At 45.5% G+C, this 20,695-nt stretch overlaps 2 protein-coding genes across 2 annotated transcripts in view; both read left to right on the top strand.

Annotated features, from left to right (window-relative positions):
• The first annotated feature begins 7,237 nt into the window (after positions 1-7,237).
• Positions 7,238-17,461, top strand: eif2s3 (eukaryotic translation initiation factor 2, subunit 3 gamma). The gene is made up of 12 exons (XM_072450393.1): positions 7,238-7,346; positions 7,826-7,889; positions 7,986-8,113; positions 8,622-8,743; positions 9,219-9,313; positions 9,805-9,963; positions 11,595-11,729; positions 13,751-13,845; positions 15,447-15,591; positions 15,670-15,839; positions 15,998-16,170; positions 17,271-17,461. The coding sequence occupies exons 1-12, from the start codon at positions 7,278-7,280 to the stop codon at positions 17,332-17,334; spliced, it is 1,419 nt and encodes a 472-aa protein (XP_072306494.1). The 5' UTR covers positions 7,238-7,277; the 3' UTR covers positions 17,335-17,461.
• A 577-nt stretch (positions 17,462-18,038) lies between these two features.
• LOC140364301 (neutral cholesterol ester hydrolase 1-like) overlaps positions 18,039-20,695 on the top strand; it is a 2,658-nt gene continuing 1 nt past the window's right edge. Inside the window, exons 1-5 of the mRNA XM_072450394.1 lie at positions 18,039-18,203; positions 19,024-19,246; positions 19,445-19,514; positions 19,654-19,825; positions 19,897-20,695. The exon at positions 19,897-20,695 is cut by the window's right edge and continues 1 nt beyond it. Of these exons, the coding sequence (XP_072306495.1) occupies positions 18,069-18,203; positions 19,024-19,246; positions 19,445-19,514; positions 19,654-19,825; positions 19,897-20,496 (1,200 nt within the window). The 5' untranslated portion in view covers positions 18,039-18,068 and the 3' untranslated portion in view covers positions 20,497-20,695. The remainder of the gene's footprint in view (positions 18,204-19,023; positions 19,247-19,444; positions 19,515-19,653; positions 19,826-19,896) is intronic.

A 20,695-nucleotide genomic window follows, 5' to 3' on the forward strand; every position in this document is an offset into this window, starting at 1 on the left:
TAAATGTGCAGTCTGAATCGCTTTAGGAGTGAGACGACAGTATAAATGTGCAGTCTGAATCGCTTTAGGAGTGAGACGACAGTATAAATGTGCAGTCTGAATCGCTTTAGGAGTGAGACAGTATAAATGTGCAGTCTGAATCGCTTTAGGAGTGAGACGACAGTATAAATGTGCAGTCTGAATTGCTTTAGGAGTGAGACGACAGTATAAATGTGCAGTCTGAATCGCTTTAGGAGTGAGACGACAGTATAAATGTGCAGTCTGAATTGCTTTAGGAGTGAGATGACAGTATAAATGTGCAGTCTGAATCGCTTTAGGAGTGAGATGACAGTATAAATGTGCAGTCTGAATCGCTTTAGGAGTGAGACGACAGTATAAATGTGCAGTCTGAATCGCTTTAGGAGTGAGACGACAGTATAAATGTGCAGTCTGAATTGCTTTAGGAGTGAGACGACAGTATAAATGTGCAGTCTGAATCGCTTTAGGAGTGAGACGACAGTATAAATGTGCAGTCTGAATCGCTTTAGGAGTGAGACGACAGTATAAATGTGCAGTCTGAATTGCTTTAGGAGTGAGACGACAGTATAAATGTGCAGTCTGAATCGCTTTAGGAGTGAGACGACAGTATAAATGTGCAGTCTGAATTGCTTTAGGAGTGAGATGACAGTATAAATGTGCAGTTGAATCGCTTTAGGAGTGAGACGACAGTATAAATGTGCAGTCTGAATCGCTTTAGGAGTGAGACGACAGTATAAATGTGCAGTTGAATCGCTTTAGGAGTGAGACGACAGTATAAATGTGCAGTCTGAATCGCTTTAGGAGTGAGACGACAGTATAAATGTGCAGTTGAATCGCTTTAGGAGTGAGACGACAGTATAAATGTGCAGTCTGAATCGCTTTAGGAGTGAGACGACAGTATAAATGTGCAGTCTGAATCGCTTTAGGAGTGAGACGACAGTATAAATGTGCAGTCTGAATCGCTTTAGGAGTGAGACGACAGTATAAATGTGCAGTCTGAATCGCTTTAGGAGTGAGACGACAGTATAAATGTGCAGTCTGAATTGCTTTAGGAGTGAGACGACAGTATAAATGTGCAGTTGAATCGCTTTAGGAGTGAGACGACAGTATAAATGTGCAGTCTGAATCGCTTTAGGAGTGAGACGACAGTATAAATGTGCAGTCTGAATCGCTTTAGGAGTGAGACGACAGTATAAATGTGCAGTCTGAATCGCTTTAGGAGTGAGATGACAGTATAAATGTGCAGTCTGAATCGCTTTAGGAGTGAGACAGTATAAATGTGCAGTCTGAATCGCTTTAGGAGTGAGATGACAGTATAAATGTGCAGTCTGAATCGCTTTAGGAGTGAGACGACAGTATAAATGTGCAGTCTGAATCGCTTTAGGAGTGAGATGACAGTATAAATGTGCAGTCTGAATCGCTTTAGGAGTGAGACAGTATAAATGTGCAGTCTGAATCGCTTTAGGAGTGAGATGACAGTATAAATGTGCAGTCTGAATCGCTTTAGGAGTGAGATGACAGTATAAATGTGCAGTCTGAATCGCTTTAGGAGTGAGACGACAGTATAAATGTGCAGTCTGAATCGCTTTAGGAGTGAGATGACAGTATAAATCGGTCTCCTTCGTATCTACTACTAATAATTAAGCCCAAATCTACAGGTGGATTCTGAACGCGTCAGGTTTATGGGTCGACGCCTGTCTTCCTGTGGACGGTGCATTTTAAAATGTGGAAGGGCGTTTTATTAATAAATCTGAGATAAAAGGGAATATTTGTGTTCCGCCCGGTTTTAAGATAACGACACGCTTCCCAAAAGATGGCGCCGTAGAGCAACTTTACTGCTCGCGCTCGACACTCCGCCACTTAAATGACGGCGCTCGTTTACGGCGCACGGCATAGCGAACATGTTTGAAGTACTTTTGTCGGTAAGAATGCTGAAGCTACTCGTTCTTTTGCCTAGTCGGCCCCGTACGCCCGGACACAAGTCGCTCTGGAGTGTGAAATGCAGTTGCAAATGTGAAAATAACAAATAATATCACATAAGTCGCTCCGGAGTATAAGTATATAAGTATAAGACGCACCCCGGCCAAAACTATGAAAAAAGGTGCAACTTATAGTCCGGAAAATACGGTAAATGAAAGGCGTGTTTGTGATGACGGGCGATGACGGGCGATGAAGGGCGATGACGGCTGCAGGAGGCGTATGACACACGTGAAAAAGAAAACGCTGCACTCGTCGTCAAAGCTCAGTTTACTTAGGCTCCTCCTCCTCCTGAGATTCTAGAATGGTCCACGTCTCCGGCCCCGCCCCCAAGTTGCCTTTGGCTGCGCACGAGGCCGCGGCTTTGGCTCCCTCTGCTGGCCGCCGACAGAAGCTCCGCCCGCAGCTTTAACGCGACGGACGTCAGTCACTTTTGTCTCTCTCGAACCCAAAACGCTAAACACACAGATCTGACAGCTTCAGCTTCTTTCTGTTGATTTGTGTTTGTTTCCCCCTCGTTGTTGCGGCGATGAACTGTGAAAAGGGCTAGAGCCTGTTTTTATTTATTGAGCTATGCAGTACGTGTCGAGTTATTTATTCACTGAACAAACTGCACTCGTGTCCTTTTATTTACCATGTTTTTATTATTTAAGCTTCGGGAGAAATGTCTGTGCTTCAAAACGCTGTATTTGTCTCTTTGTTTCCCAAACGCTGGACAGAGTGGACAAACTGGACAAAACGCTTGAAAAAAACGTAGACGTGGCGCGGTAAACGAAAGCGCGCGGCTGACCGACTTTTCTGTTTGTTCCCGTTGAAACGTTTCATTTTTCAGGACTTTTCGTGCCACGTCGTTTTCAACTTTTTGTATTTTTGTTCGTCGCTTTCGTTTTGAGACGTTTATTTATGATTTGACTGTGTTTTTTTTGTAAAGTGCACTATGTGACTATTGCTTTACCTCAAATGTTCCACAGTGCGGCATTATTAAAGTGCATAGAACGGGTTTTTATGAGTTTCAACTTGTGACTTCATTGGTGGCCATATAAAAGCTGTTGTAAATATATTATAATAGTTTTACACCAAACGCCGACCAAAAGTGTACGAATCGGTGCGAAATGACCCGAGTTCTGAAACGCTCTTAAATTCATCCTGACGTTGGGTACAATTTACCACAAACGCATTTCTCTGAACGTTATTCGGACAAAACCAAGGATTATTTTAGTGTTCGACGTCACACGATCATTTCTACTGAACATTTAGAATTTTTAAATACAAGTTTTAACCAAATAAATGCTGAAATATGACTGAATATTTACTAATAAAGTGTGTTATTGATGAAAATCAATTGTTTATTGTTTTCTATCTTCATCTTTTCTTAATTTAAGACTTTACAATCGCATTAAAACACATTTAACTTGATTGAACATGAAGAAGAGCCAGGGTTTCTCAGGAGAGTTATCGTCAGGGCGACGTCGTGCTCCTCCCAGACAGCAGGGGGCGACGAGCGACGCCCTGAAAACACTTTTAACCATCACGGGGACTCGCACAGAGGTAAAATGTTACGTAATTCTGCTTTAATCATCGTTCGGGCGTCGTTATTGCTCAAAGATGCCTCGCCCTTCCACAGATCTCGCTCTTAAAGCCTGCGCGCGGGTTTGATGAAGGTCGTATTGCAAACATTTGAGTAGAATTCAATGTAAAGTTTTATAAATGAGAAAATGTCACGTAATATTGAAACTACAGGATAAAACCTTTTTTAAATGTTTAATAATGTAAAGTAAATAAAAAAAAAAATTCACTCAAAGAGACATTTGAATTTATTGCATGATTAATCTACGTAATTATCGTGACAAAGATTTGGAACGAGATTTGAAGCAGATGACGACAAATGCCGTTGTGTCTTTGGGCAATACATTCATTATATGTTTACGACTGAAGCGGGCGAAAAGACCGAGACGCGGCGTTATTAAATCAAACATGTCAAACCTTTCCTGGTTTTGATCAATAATACACTAAATATTCTCGTTTATTAGGCTAAAAATGCGTTCGAAAAGTCTGTGTTCAATAGAAATTACCGAATTTTTCGGACTATAAGTCGCACCAGCCAAAAAATGCATAATGGAGAAGTAAAATATATATAAGTCTCACTGGAGCATGAAAATAACAAATAATATCACACAAGTCCGAAGTATAAATATAAGTATAAGTCGCACCCCGGCCAAAACTACGAAAAAAGGTGCAACTTATAGTCCAGAAAATACGGTAATTAGTCAAACGATTATTTCTATTGAACAGACTTTTCAAACGCATTTTTAGCAAAATAAACGAGAACATTTAAGTGTATTGATCAAAATCAGGAACAGTTTTTTATTTAATAACGCCGCGTCTTGGTGTATTAGTGACTGTATTTTATGTTTAATTTGTCTTTTATTTTATAGTTGGAGAAATAAGTGACATTTGTATCGATAACGTTCGATGAGGATAAATGTGACAAAACAACGAAGCAAAAACGGCTCAACCAAGAAATCTTCTCGAATAAATTCTATTAAGAACCTCAAATTTAAACGATCTGCCGTTTTTGTGGCTTTACATCGATATAACTTCTGTGGATCTGATTTACGTCTGTGTCGCTGGAAAAGAACGAGTTCAGCGGCGTTTTTGAACTTTAAACACTTCTGGAATACATGTTCATACTGTCGGTGTAATCCCTCATTCGTCCAGGCGTGTTCCATAGTAGAAACTGAGTACAGATGACTACAACTGAAGCTTTTTCTAAAATGTTCATACTGTTCGACTTTTTATCAGGCAAATTCCGTCTTAAGGTTTGAATAGAATAGAAACACAAACGCTGCAGCTAATTTAGAAAGAAGGAATTGTAACTTGAATGCGAGTAAATGAATATAAACGTGTGACAACGAACCACGAATATAAGAAGAAATCAAACGACACATGAAAAAGCTAAACCAGGTCAAAAACACTTTATAAATATACATATATCTATGAGCTGCTGCCAAATGTGGACGCATGTGGCCGAGTTATACAGTTTTGACCTGATCTGTTGTGTATTTCTTTATAAATAAATGATCGTAAAAGTCGTAGCATGAAAAATTACTCAAAAAATGAATAACTTTTTTTTTACTATTTGTAATTTCTGTTTCTCTTTGTCATTTGTGTTTTATTAGGCTAATAAGAACCGTTGCCATGGTGATTAACAACAAAAACCGCCCGTCAGAGCTACAACTGGAAAAGACTACAAATCGTGGGAAGCGTGACGTCATTAAACGCGTTTAAATGACAGTCAAACATCATTTCAACACGTTATATTCCACCTTCATCCTCTCAGATGTTTGTCACGAGTCAACAAAATGTTTAAAATATATTTATTTATTTTTTATCAATGAAACGAGTTGCATCAGCCCGAGCGGAAGGACCCAGAGCCTCGCTGCGCATGCGCGACACTAACAAGCGTCACTGGATCACGATCATGTTTTTAATAGATCCACGATCACGTCCCACGCAACGCACTTTAAACGTCACATTAAAACAGCTTTGAGACGAAAAGTATGAAGTTTATTTTGTCTTTTTATTAAATTATAATATTTATTTTACATCGAATTTTTTAAACATCGATTTCTTTTTTTTTTTTTTTTACATCGACTCTAGTAAAAATATTCATTGTATATACATAAATACGATTACATTATTATTTTAAAATTCGATGTAAAAAAAATATCACTGTAAAAAAAAAAAATTGGAATAAAAACACTAAATAACCTTGATTGAAAAGCCCCGCGTGACGTGAAACCACCGCGGGTCACGAGGGTCACGAGGGTCACGAGGGTCACGATGGTCACGAGGGTCACGAGGGTCACGCGGGTCACGATGGTCACGCGGGTCACGCGGGTCACGCGGGTCACGCGGGTCACGATGGTCACGCGGGTCACGAGGGTCACGCGGGTCACGATGGTCACGCGGGTCACGATGGTCACGCGGGTCACGATGGTCACGCGGGTCACGCGGGTCACGATGGTCACGTGGGTCACGCGGGTCACGCGGGTCACGATGGTCACGTGGGTCACGATGGTCACGCGGGTCACGCGGGTCACGAGGGTCACGATGGTCACGTGGGTCACGATGGTCACGCGGGTCACGCGGGTCATGAGGGTCATGCGGGTCACGAGACGCTGTGGTTGTGTTACTTCTTTAACACTTTAACTATAATATAATCACTCACTGTCACTTTCTGAACTACATGTAAACTCAACTGTACATTTGTCTACATAGAAAGCCTATTTTTAATGTTTTTTCCATCTTATAGCTTATTGTTATTTCAGAATCAGAAAAGGTTTAATTCTATTGCCGTTGAACACAAGTCACAAATAGGAACTTGTCTTGGTGCAACATAAAACAATGAATAAGTCAAAAGATAAACTTTAAATCTGCTATAAGATAAAATAACAATAAGCTATTAGATAAAAAATAAGAATAACAATTAGAAATAGGCTTAATATGTACACAAATGTACAGTTTACATATGTCGTGCAGATTTAAATTGTTTCTCTCTTTGACTTATAGCTGTTGTTTTATCATCGTTCATTGTTATGTTGTTCTTATGTTTGTGAATTCTGTTCAGTGAAAATGGAAATAAATCCTTTTCTGATTCTGATTACTTTTGATTACTGGAAAAGGTGCATTTACCGCCACCTACTGGAACGTGCATGTTCAAAGTATGCTGTTGTTGTTGTTGTTGTTAATTGCAGCTGGCAGCCAACTGCAAAGGTGCATTTACCGCCATCTACTTTATTCTTCTTCAGGCTTTGGTCTTTAGGCTTTATTCTTTTAGACTTTATTCTTTTTAGGCTTTGTTCTTTTGTTTCTTTATGGCGTCATAAGGTGGAGACCCCAAAGAAGAAAGAACTGTTCTAAAGCCCTCACTTTGACAGGAAGAGCCCGAGCAACAACAACAACAACAACAACAAGTTCGGGTTTGAGATTAAAATCGTGCTATCGAAACGCAGGCGAAACGCAGGCGCTCCGGAGCTTCGACGCGGCCCCAAACGCCTGTTCCGAATACGACCACCGCCGCTCTTTCCCGTCCTTCTGTTCAGGCACCTCAGCGGGCGCCTCCTCTCCTTCTGTTCAGGCACCTCAGCGGGCGCCTCCTCTCCTTCTGTTCAGGCACCTCAGCGGGCGCCTCCTCTCCTTCTGTTCAGGCACCTCCGCGGGCGCCTCCTCTCCTTCTGTTCAGGCACCTCCGCGGGCGCCCTCCTTCCTTCACAGTCAAGATGGCGGGTGATGAGTCTGGCACGACGCTGGGGCAGCCGCATCTGTCCAAACAGGACCTCTCCACGCTCGTAAGTCGCGGGTTCCACGTCCGCCGCGGGTTTAATCACGCGTTCTGCACGTTCAAGCTCAAAGTGCGGGGCTCGAAGCGTGAGTCTGAGGCCCGCGTTTCGAGGAGAAGTGAGGCCGGCGTGTGGATGCTCTGGGCCGGGCGCACGAGAGAGGCCCGGCCCGCCGTGGACGCGGGGAGCGCGGGAGAGAAAACTGCTTTAATGACGCTATTTTTTATTGTTTTTTTAACGTTGTGAGCACGTGACGTTGTGAGCACGTGTCGTGTTGTTGTCAATTGTGTTTTTTTGTCACATTGTCAGGGAAACAGAGCCACAATGGCGGTGACGACCACTGTGTTTCTGTTAAATAAAGTGTCAGCTAATTCTGTGTTTGTATTTATAGTGACATTATTGCGAGTACAAAAGTAAAATTACTGTATTATGTATTTAAGCTGTTGAAATATGATTATATGAACCCAAACTTCCTGTGTTCTCCACAGGACGTGACGTCACTCACTCCGTTGTCTCCTGAGATCATCAGCAGACAAGCCACGATCAACATCGGTACGAAACCTCACGATGGGCTTTCGTCGTCACGGCGACGGGCCTTCGTCGTTGTCATAGCGATGCTCTGGATGTTAAACGTGTGTGTTTCCTCAGGCACGATTGGTCATGTGGCTCACGGGAAGTCCACGGTGGTCAAAGCCATCTCTGGAGTTCACACCGTCCGCTTCAAGAACGAGCTGGAGAGAAACATCACCATCAAGCTCGGATACGCCAATGCAAAGGTTAGCTTCGGGCCGCTGAGGTTAGCTTCGGGCCGCTGAGGTTAGCTTCGGGCCGCTGAGGTTAGCTTCGGGCGGCTTCGGGCGCTGGTGTTTCTCACCTTTAGCAGCCGCAGTGTCAGACCTTTTGTCCACACGTTTCTATCACAATTGTTTCCTCTTTACACTTCTTCACGTGGAAAATATCAACATTAAAAGGTTGTTATTTGGTTTATTATGATGAAAATGCGTTTGATTTTTACAACGCATCACGTTACATTATTCATTCAGTTCATACTTTTGCAGCCACATCTGCCCTGGGACAGAGCGACTGAAGTGAGGCTCATACTTCAGCCGCACGTTTCGCTGTAATAAATAAACTGGCACTTGGACACTCGTGGCGAGCGAAAAGGGGCGTGGCACGTTACACTGGATCACCACAAACACATTCATTCTTCTGGATTTATCTCCTTAGTTTAGTCATTAGAGTCAATGTGGAGTAAATCTCTTGTTTCACTCGTGTGTTTGTCAGATCTACAAACTGGACGACCCGAGCTGCCCGCGGCCTGAGTGTTATCGCTCGTGTGGCTCCAGCACGCCGGACGAGTTCCCCACAGACCTGAGCGGGACCAAAGGGAACTTCAAACTGGTCAGGTACAGGACGCACGGCGAGCGCAGCGTGAAACTGACCGCCGAGGATGTTTGTGTTTGTCCAGGAGAATCACAAAGTCCAGTTATTGATGAATGCTCGTGTTACTAAAAGCTTTTACCGTATTTTCTGGAGTATAAGTCTCGTACCAGAGTATGAAATGTGGTTGCAAGTGTTAAATAACAAATAATATCACTTATACTTATACTCCGGAGCGACTTATAAGTATATAACTAGCCAAAACTATGAAAAAAGGTGCGACTTATAGTCCAGAATATACGGTAATACTGTTACAGGCTTTTACAGGGTGACTGTGAATGGCAGCCCAAATACTAACGTCATTTAAAACCAATTATTTTAGTTGTTTGTGATTCAGACTCGCTCCAGAACCTTTGAAGACGTTGTATCGTCCTTTTAAGAACACTTTGTAGGACATAAAGTGTGACTAATGTTTGACTTGATGAAACGTTTCATCTCCAGACACGTATCGTTTGTGGACTGTCCGGGTCACGACATCCTGATGGCCACCATGTTGAACGGAGCGGCTGTGATGGACGCCGCGCTGCTGCTCATCGGTAAAACGCTCTCTTAACCGTCTGTAGTAAAGCCATGGAGCGCCCCCTGCAGCTCCCGTGTGGAGATGGAGCGCCCCCTGCAGCTCCCGTGTGGAGATGGAGCGCCCCCCGCAGCTCCCGCGTGGAAAGGGGAGCGGGCTCCCGCGTGGAGAGGGAGCGCGGACGCAACATCCTTTCTCTTTTCTGATCATGTTAATGCAGTGTAATCACAAACAAACGCATTTCACGTAAGAGCCAGGGTTTCTCAGAGGAGTCGTCAGGTCGAGGCTGGTTTCCCGCTCTCGGACAGCAGGGGGCGACACCCTGGAAATGCACATTTAACCATCACAGCGACTTACAAAAGACTCTAATCAGGTCTAAATGTTACTCGGTTCTGCTTTAAACGCTCGAGTTATTTCCTCTTTTGGTCATTGCGTGATCTTTTTACCTAAATGTCAGTGACTCTGGCCCCGCGTCTGTCGTTTTTGACCCGGGTTTTGTCTGTTTTCCAGCGGGGAACGAGTCGTGTCCTCAGCCTCAGACCTCGGAGCATTTGGCCGCCATCGAGATCATGAAGCTGAAGCACATCCTGATCCTCCAGAACAAGATCGACCTGGTGAAGGAGTCTCAGGCCAAAGAGCAGTACGAGCAGATCTTGGCCTTCGTGCAGGGTGAGTCCGGACTGCGGCGCCGCGGCGACCACGGTGACGTGGTCAGGGTTTAGGGTTCTGAAAAGGGCGCGGCAGATTCAAAACAGAACATTTGAATCTTTGCAGCTCAAAAACTCATTTTCATGTCATAGAAAAAGCTTCAGTTGTAGTCATCTGGACTCAGTTTGCAAAAATAGACGTTTCGACTCTCATCCAAGAGTCATTGTCAATAACAGAATTTAGGTCGAGAACTCCGATATTAATACTGTTCTGTGGTAAGACCCGCCCATTGGGCGGAGCCTTCCTGAAGTAGAAAGAGTTGTTTGTTTCAACAGAAACTCCCCCTTGTATCTACCGAGCTAGCCTATTCAGAATCTTAATGGGCTATTAGAATCCTCTTTGTCTTTGAGACCCTGGCTCAACCACCCTGAGTACCTGATTAGCATCTAAATGTCCTGGTCCTCTACCTTTCCAGGGGTTCAGAATCCCATTATAAATAACAGGAAGATTAAACCTAAGCCCTCCATTTCTGTTTAAAGAAGGTCTTTCTTTTTTAACAAATAGCTTCCTTGACTCCTCTTTCAAACCATCTTTTCTCCCTGCTTAAAACCTTCACCTCACCGTCTTCAAACGAGTGATTAGAGGCTTCAAGGTGGAGATGCACGGCGCTCTGTGGTCCTGAACTAGTATTTCTTCTGTGCTGATAAAGCCTCACAGAAGAAATACTAGTTCAGGACCTCAGAGCGCCGTGCATCTCCACCTTGAAGCCTCTAATCACTCGTTTGAAGACGGTGAGGTGAAGGTTTTAAGCAGGGAGAAAAGATGGTTTGAAACAGGAGTTAAGGAAGCTATTTTTGTTAAAAAAGAAAGACCTTCTTTAAACAGAAATGGAGGGCTAAGGTTTAATCTTCCTGTTATCTATAATGGGTTACTGAACCCCTGGAAAGGTAGAGGACATTCAGATGCTAATCAGGTACTCGGGGTGGTTGAGCCAGGGTCTCACAAAGACAAAGAGGATTCTAATAGCCCATTAAAATTCTGAATAGGCTAGCTCGGTAGATACAAGGGGGAGTTTCTGTTGAAACCAACAACTCTTTCTACTTGAGGAAGGCTCCGCCCAATGGGCGGGTCTTACCACAGAACAGTATTAATATCGGAGTTCTCGACCTAAATTCTGTTATTGACAAAGACTCTTGGATGAGAGTCGAAACGTCTATTTTTTCAAACTGAGTCCAGATGACTACAACTGAAGCTTTTTCTACTATGGAACACGCCTGGACGAATGAGGGATTACACCGACATTTTCATGTCATTATTCCCACTTTAGAGGAAGTTAATTGCAAATAAAACCTAATTTAGTTTAAAGTGACACATTAAACTGCCTAAAGGAACGCGATTATATTTCAGATTTGACCAAACATTTTGCCTGTTTTTCCTCAATTTTGGCCATTTTGGTGCCGTTTATCATGTCACTTCCTGGTTTGACGGGTAATTCCACCACTGTTACCTAGCAACCAGACTGTAAACAAGAGCCAAAGTCCAGTTGAATCGTACAATATTAATGATCTGACCAGTAATTACACATGACGACACCTTTATTTAGTTAGATTATCATTTGCACGTGAGTGAGGTTTGTGTGGGTGTAATTCCAGGCACGGTGGCAGAGGGCGCTCCCATCATCCCCATCTCGGCGCAGCTCAAGTACAACATCGAAGTGGTTTGTGAATACATCGTGAAGATGATCCCAGTGCCGATCCGAGACTTCACCTCTGAACCGCGACTCATCGGTATAAAATCCTCTTGTTTCACCCTGAATCTTCTTGTTTCACCCTGAATCTTCTTGTTTCACCCTGAATCCTCTTGTTTAACCCTGAATCCTCTTGTTTAACCCTGAATCCTCTTGTTTAACCCTGAATCCTCTTGTTCTACCCTGAATCCTCTTGTTTTACCCTGAATCCTCTTGTTTAACCCTGAATCCTCTTGTTTAACCCTGAATCCTCTTGTTTAACCCTGAATCCTCTTGTTTAACCCTGAATCCTCTTGTTTAACCCTGAATCCTCTTGTTTAACCCTGAATCCTCTTGTTTAACCCTGAATCCTCTTGTTTAACCCTGAATCCTCTTGTTTAACCCTGAATCCTCTTGTTTAACCCTGAATCCTCTTGTTTAACCCTGAATCCTCTTGTTTAACCCTGAATCCTCTTGTTTAACCCTGAATCCTCTTGTTTAACCCTGAATCCTCTTGTTTAACCCTGAATCCTCTTGTTTAACCCTGAATCCTCTTGTTTAACCCTGAATCCTCTTGTTCTACCCTGAATCCTCTTGTTCTACCCTGAATCCTCTTGTTTAACCCTGAATCCTCTTGTTTAACCCTGAATCCTCTTGTTTAACCCTGAATCCTCTTGTTTAACCCTGAATCCTCTTGTTTTACCCTGAATCCTCTTGTTTAACCCTGAATCCTCTTGTTTAACCCTGAATCCTCTTGTTTAACCCTGAATCCTCTTGTTTAACCCTGAATCCTCTTGTTCTACCTTGAATCCTCTTGTTTTACCCTGAATCCTCTTGTTTAACCCTGAATCCTCTTGTTTTACCCTGAATCCTCTTGTTTAACCCTGAATCCTCTTGTTTAACCCTGAATCCTCTTGTTTAACCCTGAATCCTCTTGTTTAACCCTGAATCCTCTTGTTTAACCCTGAATCCTCTTGTTTAACCCTGAATCCTCTTGTTTAACCCTGAATCCTCTTGTTTAACCCTGAATCCTCTTGTTTAACCCTGAATACTCTTGTTCTACCCTGAATCCTCTTGTTTAACCCTGAATCCTCTTGTTTAACCCTGAATCCTCTTGTTTAACCCTGAATCCTCTTGTTTAACCCTGAATCCTCTTGTTTTACCCTGAATCCTCTTGTTTAACCCTGAATCCTCTTGTTTAACCCTGAATCCTCTTGTTTAACCCTGAATCCTCTTGTTTAACCCTGAATCCTCTTGTTCTACCTTGAATCCTCTTGTTTTACCCTGAATCCTCTTGTTTTACCCTGAATCCTCTTGTTTAACCCTGAATCCTCTTGTTTAACCCTGAATCCTCTTGTTTAACCCTGAATCCTCTTGTTCTACCCTGAATCCTCTTGTTTAACCCTGAATCCTCTTGTTTAACCCTGAATCCTCTTGTTCTACCTTGAATCCTCTTGTTTTACCCTGAATCCTCTTGTTTAACCCTGAATCCTCTTGTTTTACCCTGAATCCTCTTGTTTAACCCTGAATCCTCTTGTTTAACCCTGAATCCTCTTGTTCTACCCTGAATCCTCTTGTTTAACCCTGAATCCTCTTGTTTAACCCTGAATCCTCTTGTTTAACCCTGAATCCTCTTGTTTAACCCTGAATACTCTTGTTCTACCCTGAATCCTCTTGTTTAACCCTGAATCCTCTTGTTTAACCCTGAATCCTCTTGTTTAACCCTGAATCCTCTTGTTTTACCCTGAATCCTCTTGTTTAACCCTGAATCCTCTTGTTTAACCCTGAATCCTCTTGTTTAACCCTGAATCCTCTTGTTTAACCCTGAATCCTCTTGTTTAACCCTGAATCCTCTTGTTCTACCTTGAATCCTCTTGTTTTACCCTGAATCCTCTTGTTTTACCCTGAATCCTCTTGTTTAACCCTGAATCCTCTTGTTTAACCCTGAATCCTCTTGTTTAACCCTGAATCCTCTTGTTCTACCCTGAATCCTCTTGTTTAACCCTGAATCCTCTTGTTTAACCCTGAATCCTCTTGTTTTACTCTGAATCCTCTTGTTTAACCCTGATCCTTTGCTTGTAGTGATCCGATCGTTCGACGTGAACAAACCCGGTTGTGAAGTGGACGACCTGAAAGGGGGCGTGGCAGGAGGAAGTATCCTCAAAGGAGTTCTCAAGGTGAAAATACTTTTCATACAAATATTTAGCATCATTCTAATGGGTGAAAGCTAAAGAGTTCCCACGCCTCCTGGAGGATTAACCCGTGTTCAGACCAACCAAAAGGCCAAATGTCCTTTAACGGCCTGTGTTCAGGTGGGCTCTTGATAGATGTGTTCAGGTGGGCTCTTGATAGATGTGTTCAGGTGGGCTCTTGATAGATGTGTTCAGGTGGGTTCTTGATAGATGTGTTCAGGTGGGCTCTTGATAGATGTGTTCAGGTGGGTTCTTGATGTGTTCAGGTGGGTTCTTGATGTGTTCAGGTGGGCTCTTGATAGATGTGTTCAGGTGGGCTCTTGATAGATGTGTTCAGGTGAAGATGTGTTCAGGTGGGCTCTTGATAGATGTGTTCAGGTGGGCTCTTGATAGATGTGTTCAGGTGGGCTCTTGATAGATGTGTTCAGGTGAAGATGTGTTCAGGTGGGCTCTTGATAGATGTGTTCAGGTGGGCTCTTGATAGATGTGTTCAGGTGGGCTCTTGATAGATGTGTTCAGGTGAAGATGTGTTCAGGTGGGCTCTTGATAGATGTGTTCAGGTGGGCTCTTGATAGATGTGTTCAGGTGGGCTCTTGATAGATGTGTTCAGGTGGGTTCTTGATGTGTTCAGGTGGGTTCTTGATGTGTTCAGGTGGGTTCTTGATGTGTTCAGGTGGGTTCTTGATGTGTTCAGGTGGGTTCTTGATGTGTTCAGGTGGGTTCTTGATAGATGTGTTCAGGTGGGTTCTTGATGTGTTCAGGTGGGTTCTTGATAGATGTGTTCAGGTGGGTTCTTGACAGATGTGTTCAGGTGGGTTCTTGATGTGTTCAGGTGGGTTCTTGACAGATGTGTTTGGGTGGGTTCTTGACAGATGTTTGGTGTGTTCAGGTGGGTTCTTGAAAGATGTGTTCAGGTGGGTTCTTTATAGATGTGTTCAGGTGGGTTCTTGATGTGTTCAGGTGGGTTCTTGATGTGTTCAGGTGGGTTCTTGATGTGTTCAGGTGGGTTCTTGATGTGTTCAGGTGGGTTCTTGAAAGATGTGTTCAGGTGGGTTCTTGACAGATGTGTTTGGGTGGGTTCTTGACAGATGTTTGGTGTGTTCAGGTGGGTTCTTGACAGATGTGTTTGGGTGGGTTCTTGACAGATGTTTGGTGTGTTCAGGTGGGTTCTTGAAAGATGTGTTCAGGTGTGCTCTTGATAGATGTGTTCAGGTGGGTTCTTGACAGATGTTTGGTGTGTTCAGGTGGGTTCTTGACAGATGTGTTCAGGTGGGTTCTTGACAGATGTTTGGTGTGTTCAGGTGGGTTCTTGACAGATGTGTTCAGGTGGGTTCTTGACAGATGTTTGGTGTGTTCAGGTGGGTTCTTGACAGATGTGTTCAGGTGGGTTCTTGACAGATGTTTGGTGTGTTCAGGTGGGTTCTTGACAGATGTGTTCAGGTGGGTTCTTGACAGATGTTTGGTGTGTTCAGGTGGGTTCTTGACAGATGTGTTCAGGTGGGTTCTTGACAGATGTTTGGTGTGTTCAGGTGGGTTCTTGACAGATGTGTTCAGGTGGGTTCTTGACAGATGTTTGGTGTGTTCAGGTGGGGCAGGAGCTGGAGGTGCGCCCTGGCATCGTGTCGAAGGACCAGGAGGGTAAACTCATGTGCAAACCCATCTTCTCCAAGATCGTGTCTCTGTTCGCTGAGCACAACGACCTGCAGTACGCTGCCCCCGGAGGCCTCATCGGTAACTACAGCACCTTTTACGAGTCGCGTCTGTGGAGTAAACCAGAGCATCATCTTTAAATGTCCCTGCGTCCCTCAGGTGTGGGCACAAAGATCGACCCGACGCTGTGCCGCGCTGACCGTATGGTGGGTCAGGTGCTGGGCGCCGTCGGAGCTCTGCCCGAGATCTTCACCGAGCTGGAGATCTCCTACTTCCTGCTGCGGCGGCTGCTCGGCGTGCGCACGGAGGGAGACAAGAAGGCGGCCAAGGTATGACCTTTGACCTTTGGACCAGCCCATCTGAACTGTGTTGGACCAGTCCATTTGATTATTACAGTTCCTCTTTCGGCCTCGTCGTGTCTGTGTTCCTTGGCGTGTAAAGTTCTTCTTCTTTGGCGTGTAAAGCTCCTCTTCTTCTGGACCTTCAGGTGCAGAAACTGTCCAAGAACGAGGTGCTGATGGTGAACATTGGCTCTCTGTCCACCGGGGGCAGAGTGAGCGCCGTCAAGGCCGATCTGGCAAAGATCGTGCTCACGAACCCGGTGTGCACCGAGGTCGGGGAGAAGATCGCCCTGAGCAGGAGAGTCGAGAAGCATTGGCGGTGCGTACGCAAACACGCAGGCGCAAACGTGCAGGCGCAAACGTGCACGCGCAAACGTGCACGCGCAAACGTGCACGCGCAAACGCGCACGCGCAAACACGCTAATGTGCACACGCGCAAACACGCAAACGCACACGCAAATGTGCACATGCACACGCAAACGTGCACGCGCAAACACTCACACGCAAATGTGCACATGCAAACACGCAAATGTGCACATGCACGAGCAAACACGCACGTGCAAAGTGCTGTCACTTTCCGTACGAGTGTCCCCGGTGTGATGTCACTTCCTGTACGAGTGTCCCCGGTGTGATGTCACTTCCTGTACGAGTGTCCCCGGTGTGATGTCACTTCCTGTACGAGTGTCCCTGGAGTGATGTCACTTCCTGTGCGAGTGTCCCTGGTGTGATGTCACTTCCTGTGCGAGTGTCCCCGGTGTGATGTCACTTCCTGTATGCTTGTCCCCTGGAGTGATGTCACTTCCTGTGCGAGTATCCCTGGAGTGATGTCACTTCCTGTATTAGTGTCCCCGGTGTGATGTCACTTCCTGTCATTTTCTGCAGAGTTTTCTACGTTTTGTCCACAAATAAGATATTCCTTTATTGTCCACACATGGGGAAATTTCATTGTTGCAAAAGGAAAAGGACAGAAAACTTATAGGAAGTTTGAGACACTCTTAATAGAAAAACTCTTATAAACAAAACTGGGGAAATGTACCTGCTCAACTGGTGTACAACTATCATTTATATGTACAACAGGTATAAATACACCAAATAGTCGACATTAGACAATAATAAACACGGGTCTGACGTCTGCGTTCACTGCCACGTGTCATTTGTACCACCAGAGGGCGCCCACCACTCAGACTTTTATGCACTGATATTACACACATGCTTCATTTAACTTAAACATGAGGAAAGGTCGCGCTCAGACCTTTCTGCTCTGTCTTTGCTGACCCCTTGCCGACGGCCCTTGACCCCGTGCCGACGGCCCTTGACCCCGTGCCGACGGCCCTTGACCCTGTGCCGACGGCCCTTGACCCCGTGCTCACCTTTGACCCCGTGCTGACCCCGTGCTGACCCCTGACCCCGTGTGTGCAGTTTGATCGGCTGGGGCCAGATCCGCAGAGGAGTGACCATCACACCCACCGTGGACGACGACTGAGACGCCAGCTCTCGATTTAGTCTTTTTTTATTCTGATTTGACATTTGCAGTTTCACGATCATGAGCGTCCACAGGAGGAGGTCACTGTACTGAACATCAATAAAGACATTTGGACAAAAGACGTGAACGGTTTTGTTTCATCTGTTTTTTTACGCTTTGAGACAAAGATCATCGAAGCTTTACGGTCTTGGACTCGACAGAGGATTTCATTCTGAGTCTGATTTATAACGAAAATACAAAAACATTATTTCATGTCGACAAATGGAAGCGAGGCATTGACTGGACATTTCTTATATTTAAATGCAACAAATATAAGCAATTTTAGCCAATTTTACTCACAAAAGCTTTATATATGAAAACATTACATCAGGTTAATTTAAATTCATCTAATTAAACCACAGAAATTGATTCAAATTGATCTCTAAATGTAATTTCTTTTAATTGTACGTTTTATTGTCATTTGTAGTCTTTTGCTGCGACGTGTTTATAAAGTCACAGCCTACATTTCCCAGAATTCCTTGTCTTACGCAAGTGTTGCACAACGTCCACAAACATTTCTTCAAAATAAGAGCAGAACCGGCCTCCTTCAGTTTATTTCTATGTGAGAATGTGGGCTGAGACTTTTATTCTGAAGCGTTAATCTTGTGTGGCTCCTGGGCTGGGACCGGCCGGGTCTGACCCCGGTCTGACCCCGGACTCAGCGCGGGACTCAGCGCGGGACCAGGCGCGGGACCATGAGGCTGCGTGTGCCCGCCGCGCTGCTCCTCTGCGCCGCCGCATACTACGTGTATCTGCCGCTGCCTCCGGGAGTCTGCGAGCCCCGGAAACTCATGCTGCTGGACGCGCTCTTCAGGAGCTTCATGACCGCGGTGAGACGCACTGACACCGGGGGAGGAGAGTCTGTGGATGTAAATGTGCTTCAAACTGTGCCACCTGAAACTGTCAGTAGTTAAAGTGGTCAGAGCCGCTCCTTTAAACTCGTTAAACTGTTTTCAGAAGTGTCTTTATTTAGGACTAAATGATGATGATCATCATCATGATCATCATCATCATCATGATCATGATGATGATCATGATCATGATCATGATGATCATGATCATGATCATGATCATGATGATGATGATCATCATCATCATGATCATGATCATCATCATGATGATCATCATGATCATCATCATCATCATGATCATCATCATCATCATGATCATGATGATGATCATCATCATGATGATCATGATGATGATCATCATCATGATCATCATCATCATGATGATGATCATGATGATCATCATCATGATCATCATCATGATGATGATGATGATGATGATGATCATCATCATGATCATCATCATCATGATGATGATGATCATCATCATGATCATCATCATGATCATCATCATCATGATGATGATGATCATCATCATGATCATCATCATGATCATCATCATGATGATGATGATGATCATCATCATGATGATGATATTAATAATGATCATGATGATGATCATGATGATCATGATCATGATGATCATGATGATCATCATCATGATCATCATGATCATCATCATGATGATCATGATGATGATGATGATCATCATCATCATGATGATGATGATGATGATCATCATCATCATCATCATCATGATGATGATATTAATAATGATCATGATGTTCTTGCTGCTCCTCAGGGCGAGCTGCTCCATGCTCTGGGTCTGCTCCACAGGGTTCACCTCCTGAACTGGGTGGTGTCTCTGTTGGAGGAGGTGCCTGCGCGCTCCTGCTCCGCCCTGAACGTGACCGACACGACGCTCGGAGGCGTCCCAACCCGAGTGTACCGGCCCCGAGGAGCAGAGCGCGCCAGGAGGGCCGTCCTGTACTTCCACGGAGGCGGCTGGGCCCTGGGCAGTGCACGTGAGACACACACACACAGAGACACACACACAGAAAGAGACACACAGACACACACAGAGACACACAGACACACACAGAGACACACAGACACACACAGAGAGACATTGTCATTTTCTTTATTTACAGAAAATCTAGTCATCTGACACTGATGTGTTCCTCCTCCTCCTCTCTCCTCTCTCCTCCTCCTCCTCTTCACAGGGATGAGGTCATATGACCTTCTGTGTCGTAAAATGGCAGAAGATCTTGATGCTGTCGTCATGTCTGTGGAGTGAGTCTTAAAAAAATACATTTATTTTTAATATTGTTTGTGATTGTAATCTCCCCCTCTCTCCCCCCCTCTCTCCCCCCCTCTCTCCCCCCCTCTCTCCCCCCCTCTCTCCCTCCTCTCCCCCCCTCCCCCTCCACAGTTATGCTCTGGCTCCAGACTCGGTCTTCCCGGTGCAGTATTGGGACGCTCTTTCGGCCTCTCGCTCCTTCCTCTCAGCTCACACGTGGCTCAGGTTTGGTTTGGACGGGGACAGACTGTGTGTCTCTGGAGACAGCGCCGGGGCCAACCTGGCGGCCGCCGTGGCACAGACGGTACGGCCCAGTCCAGCTCTGCTCTGACGTGGTCATCGCTTTCACACTCTGACCTGCTCTTTCTGCCTCAGTTGGCGTTGGCGCCGCCGCTCGCCGCTCGCTTCAGCGTCCAGGCGCTGGTTTACCCGGTGCTGCAGGCGCTGGACTTCCACACCTCGTCGTACCAGCAGAACCAGGCCGTGCCCATCCTGTACCGCCCCGTCATGGCGCGCTTCTGGCTTCAGTACCTGGACGCCGACCCGCTCCTGGAGGCCTCGCTGCTGCTCAACCGCCACAGCTCCGCCCTCCACGCCGACACGCGCTCCAAGATCAACTGGACCGCGCTGCTTCCCGCCCAGGTGCGCAAACACTACCGGCCCGTCGCCGCGGACACCGGGCCGGGCGCGGCGCCGCCGGTGTTCCTGGACGTCCGCGCGGCGCCGCTGTTGGCGGACGACGCCGTTCTGAGCCGCACGCCCAGAGCCTACGTCCTGACCTGCGAGTTCGACGTGCTGCGCGACGACGGGATGATGTACGCACGGCGGCTGAGCGATGCGGGCGTCGCCGTGACCACCGATCACTACGGCGACGGTTTCCACGGCTGCATGGTGTTCGCAAACCTGCCCATGATGTCGGACGTGGGCCGGAGGAGCGAGGCCGGGTTTATACGATGGCTGGACCAGAACCTCTGACCACGGCTGGACCTGCAGTGGAGAGGGAACGCTGAATGTCCACGCGCTCTCTCCCCATCGCCTCTCGAAGAGAAGAGAAGCTGAAAAGAACCTGCTCTCACCTTCAGTCGCTCTCACCTTCAGTCGCTCTCACAGTCGCTCTCACCTTCAGTCGCTCTCACCTACAGTCGCTCTCACAGTCGCTCTCACCTTCAGTCGC

Source organism: Eucyclogobius newberryi, unplaced genomic scaffold (genome assembly GCF_026437365.1).
Source record: "Eucyclogobius newberryi isolate DKJ021-1_F unplaced genomic scaffold, fEucNew1.0.hap1 SCAF_18, whole genome shotgun sequence".
In the NCBI taxonomy this organism is placed as follows: Eukaryota; Metazoa; Chordata; class Actinopteri; order Gobiiformes; family Gobiidae; genus Eucyclogobius; species Eucyclogobius newberryi.

Excerpts from the sequence above, each read along its gene's own strand:
- eif2s3 (XM_072450393.1), top strand. The coding sequence starts at position 7,278 with ATGGCGGGTGATGAGTCTGGCACGACGCTGGGGCAGCCGCATCTGTCC. Across the intron at positions 9,964-11,594 it reads GATCTTGGCCTTCGTGCAGG|GCACGGTGGCAGAGGGCGCT; the intron begins GTGAGTCCGGAC and ends GTGTAATTCCAG. Across the intron at positions 15,840-15,997 it reads GAGACAAGAAGGCGGCCAAG|GTGCAGAAACTGTCCAAGAA; the intron begins GTATGACCTTTG and ends CTGGACCTTCAG.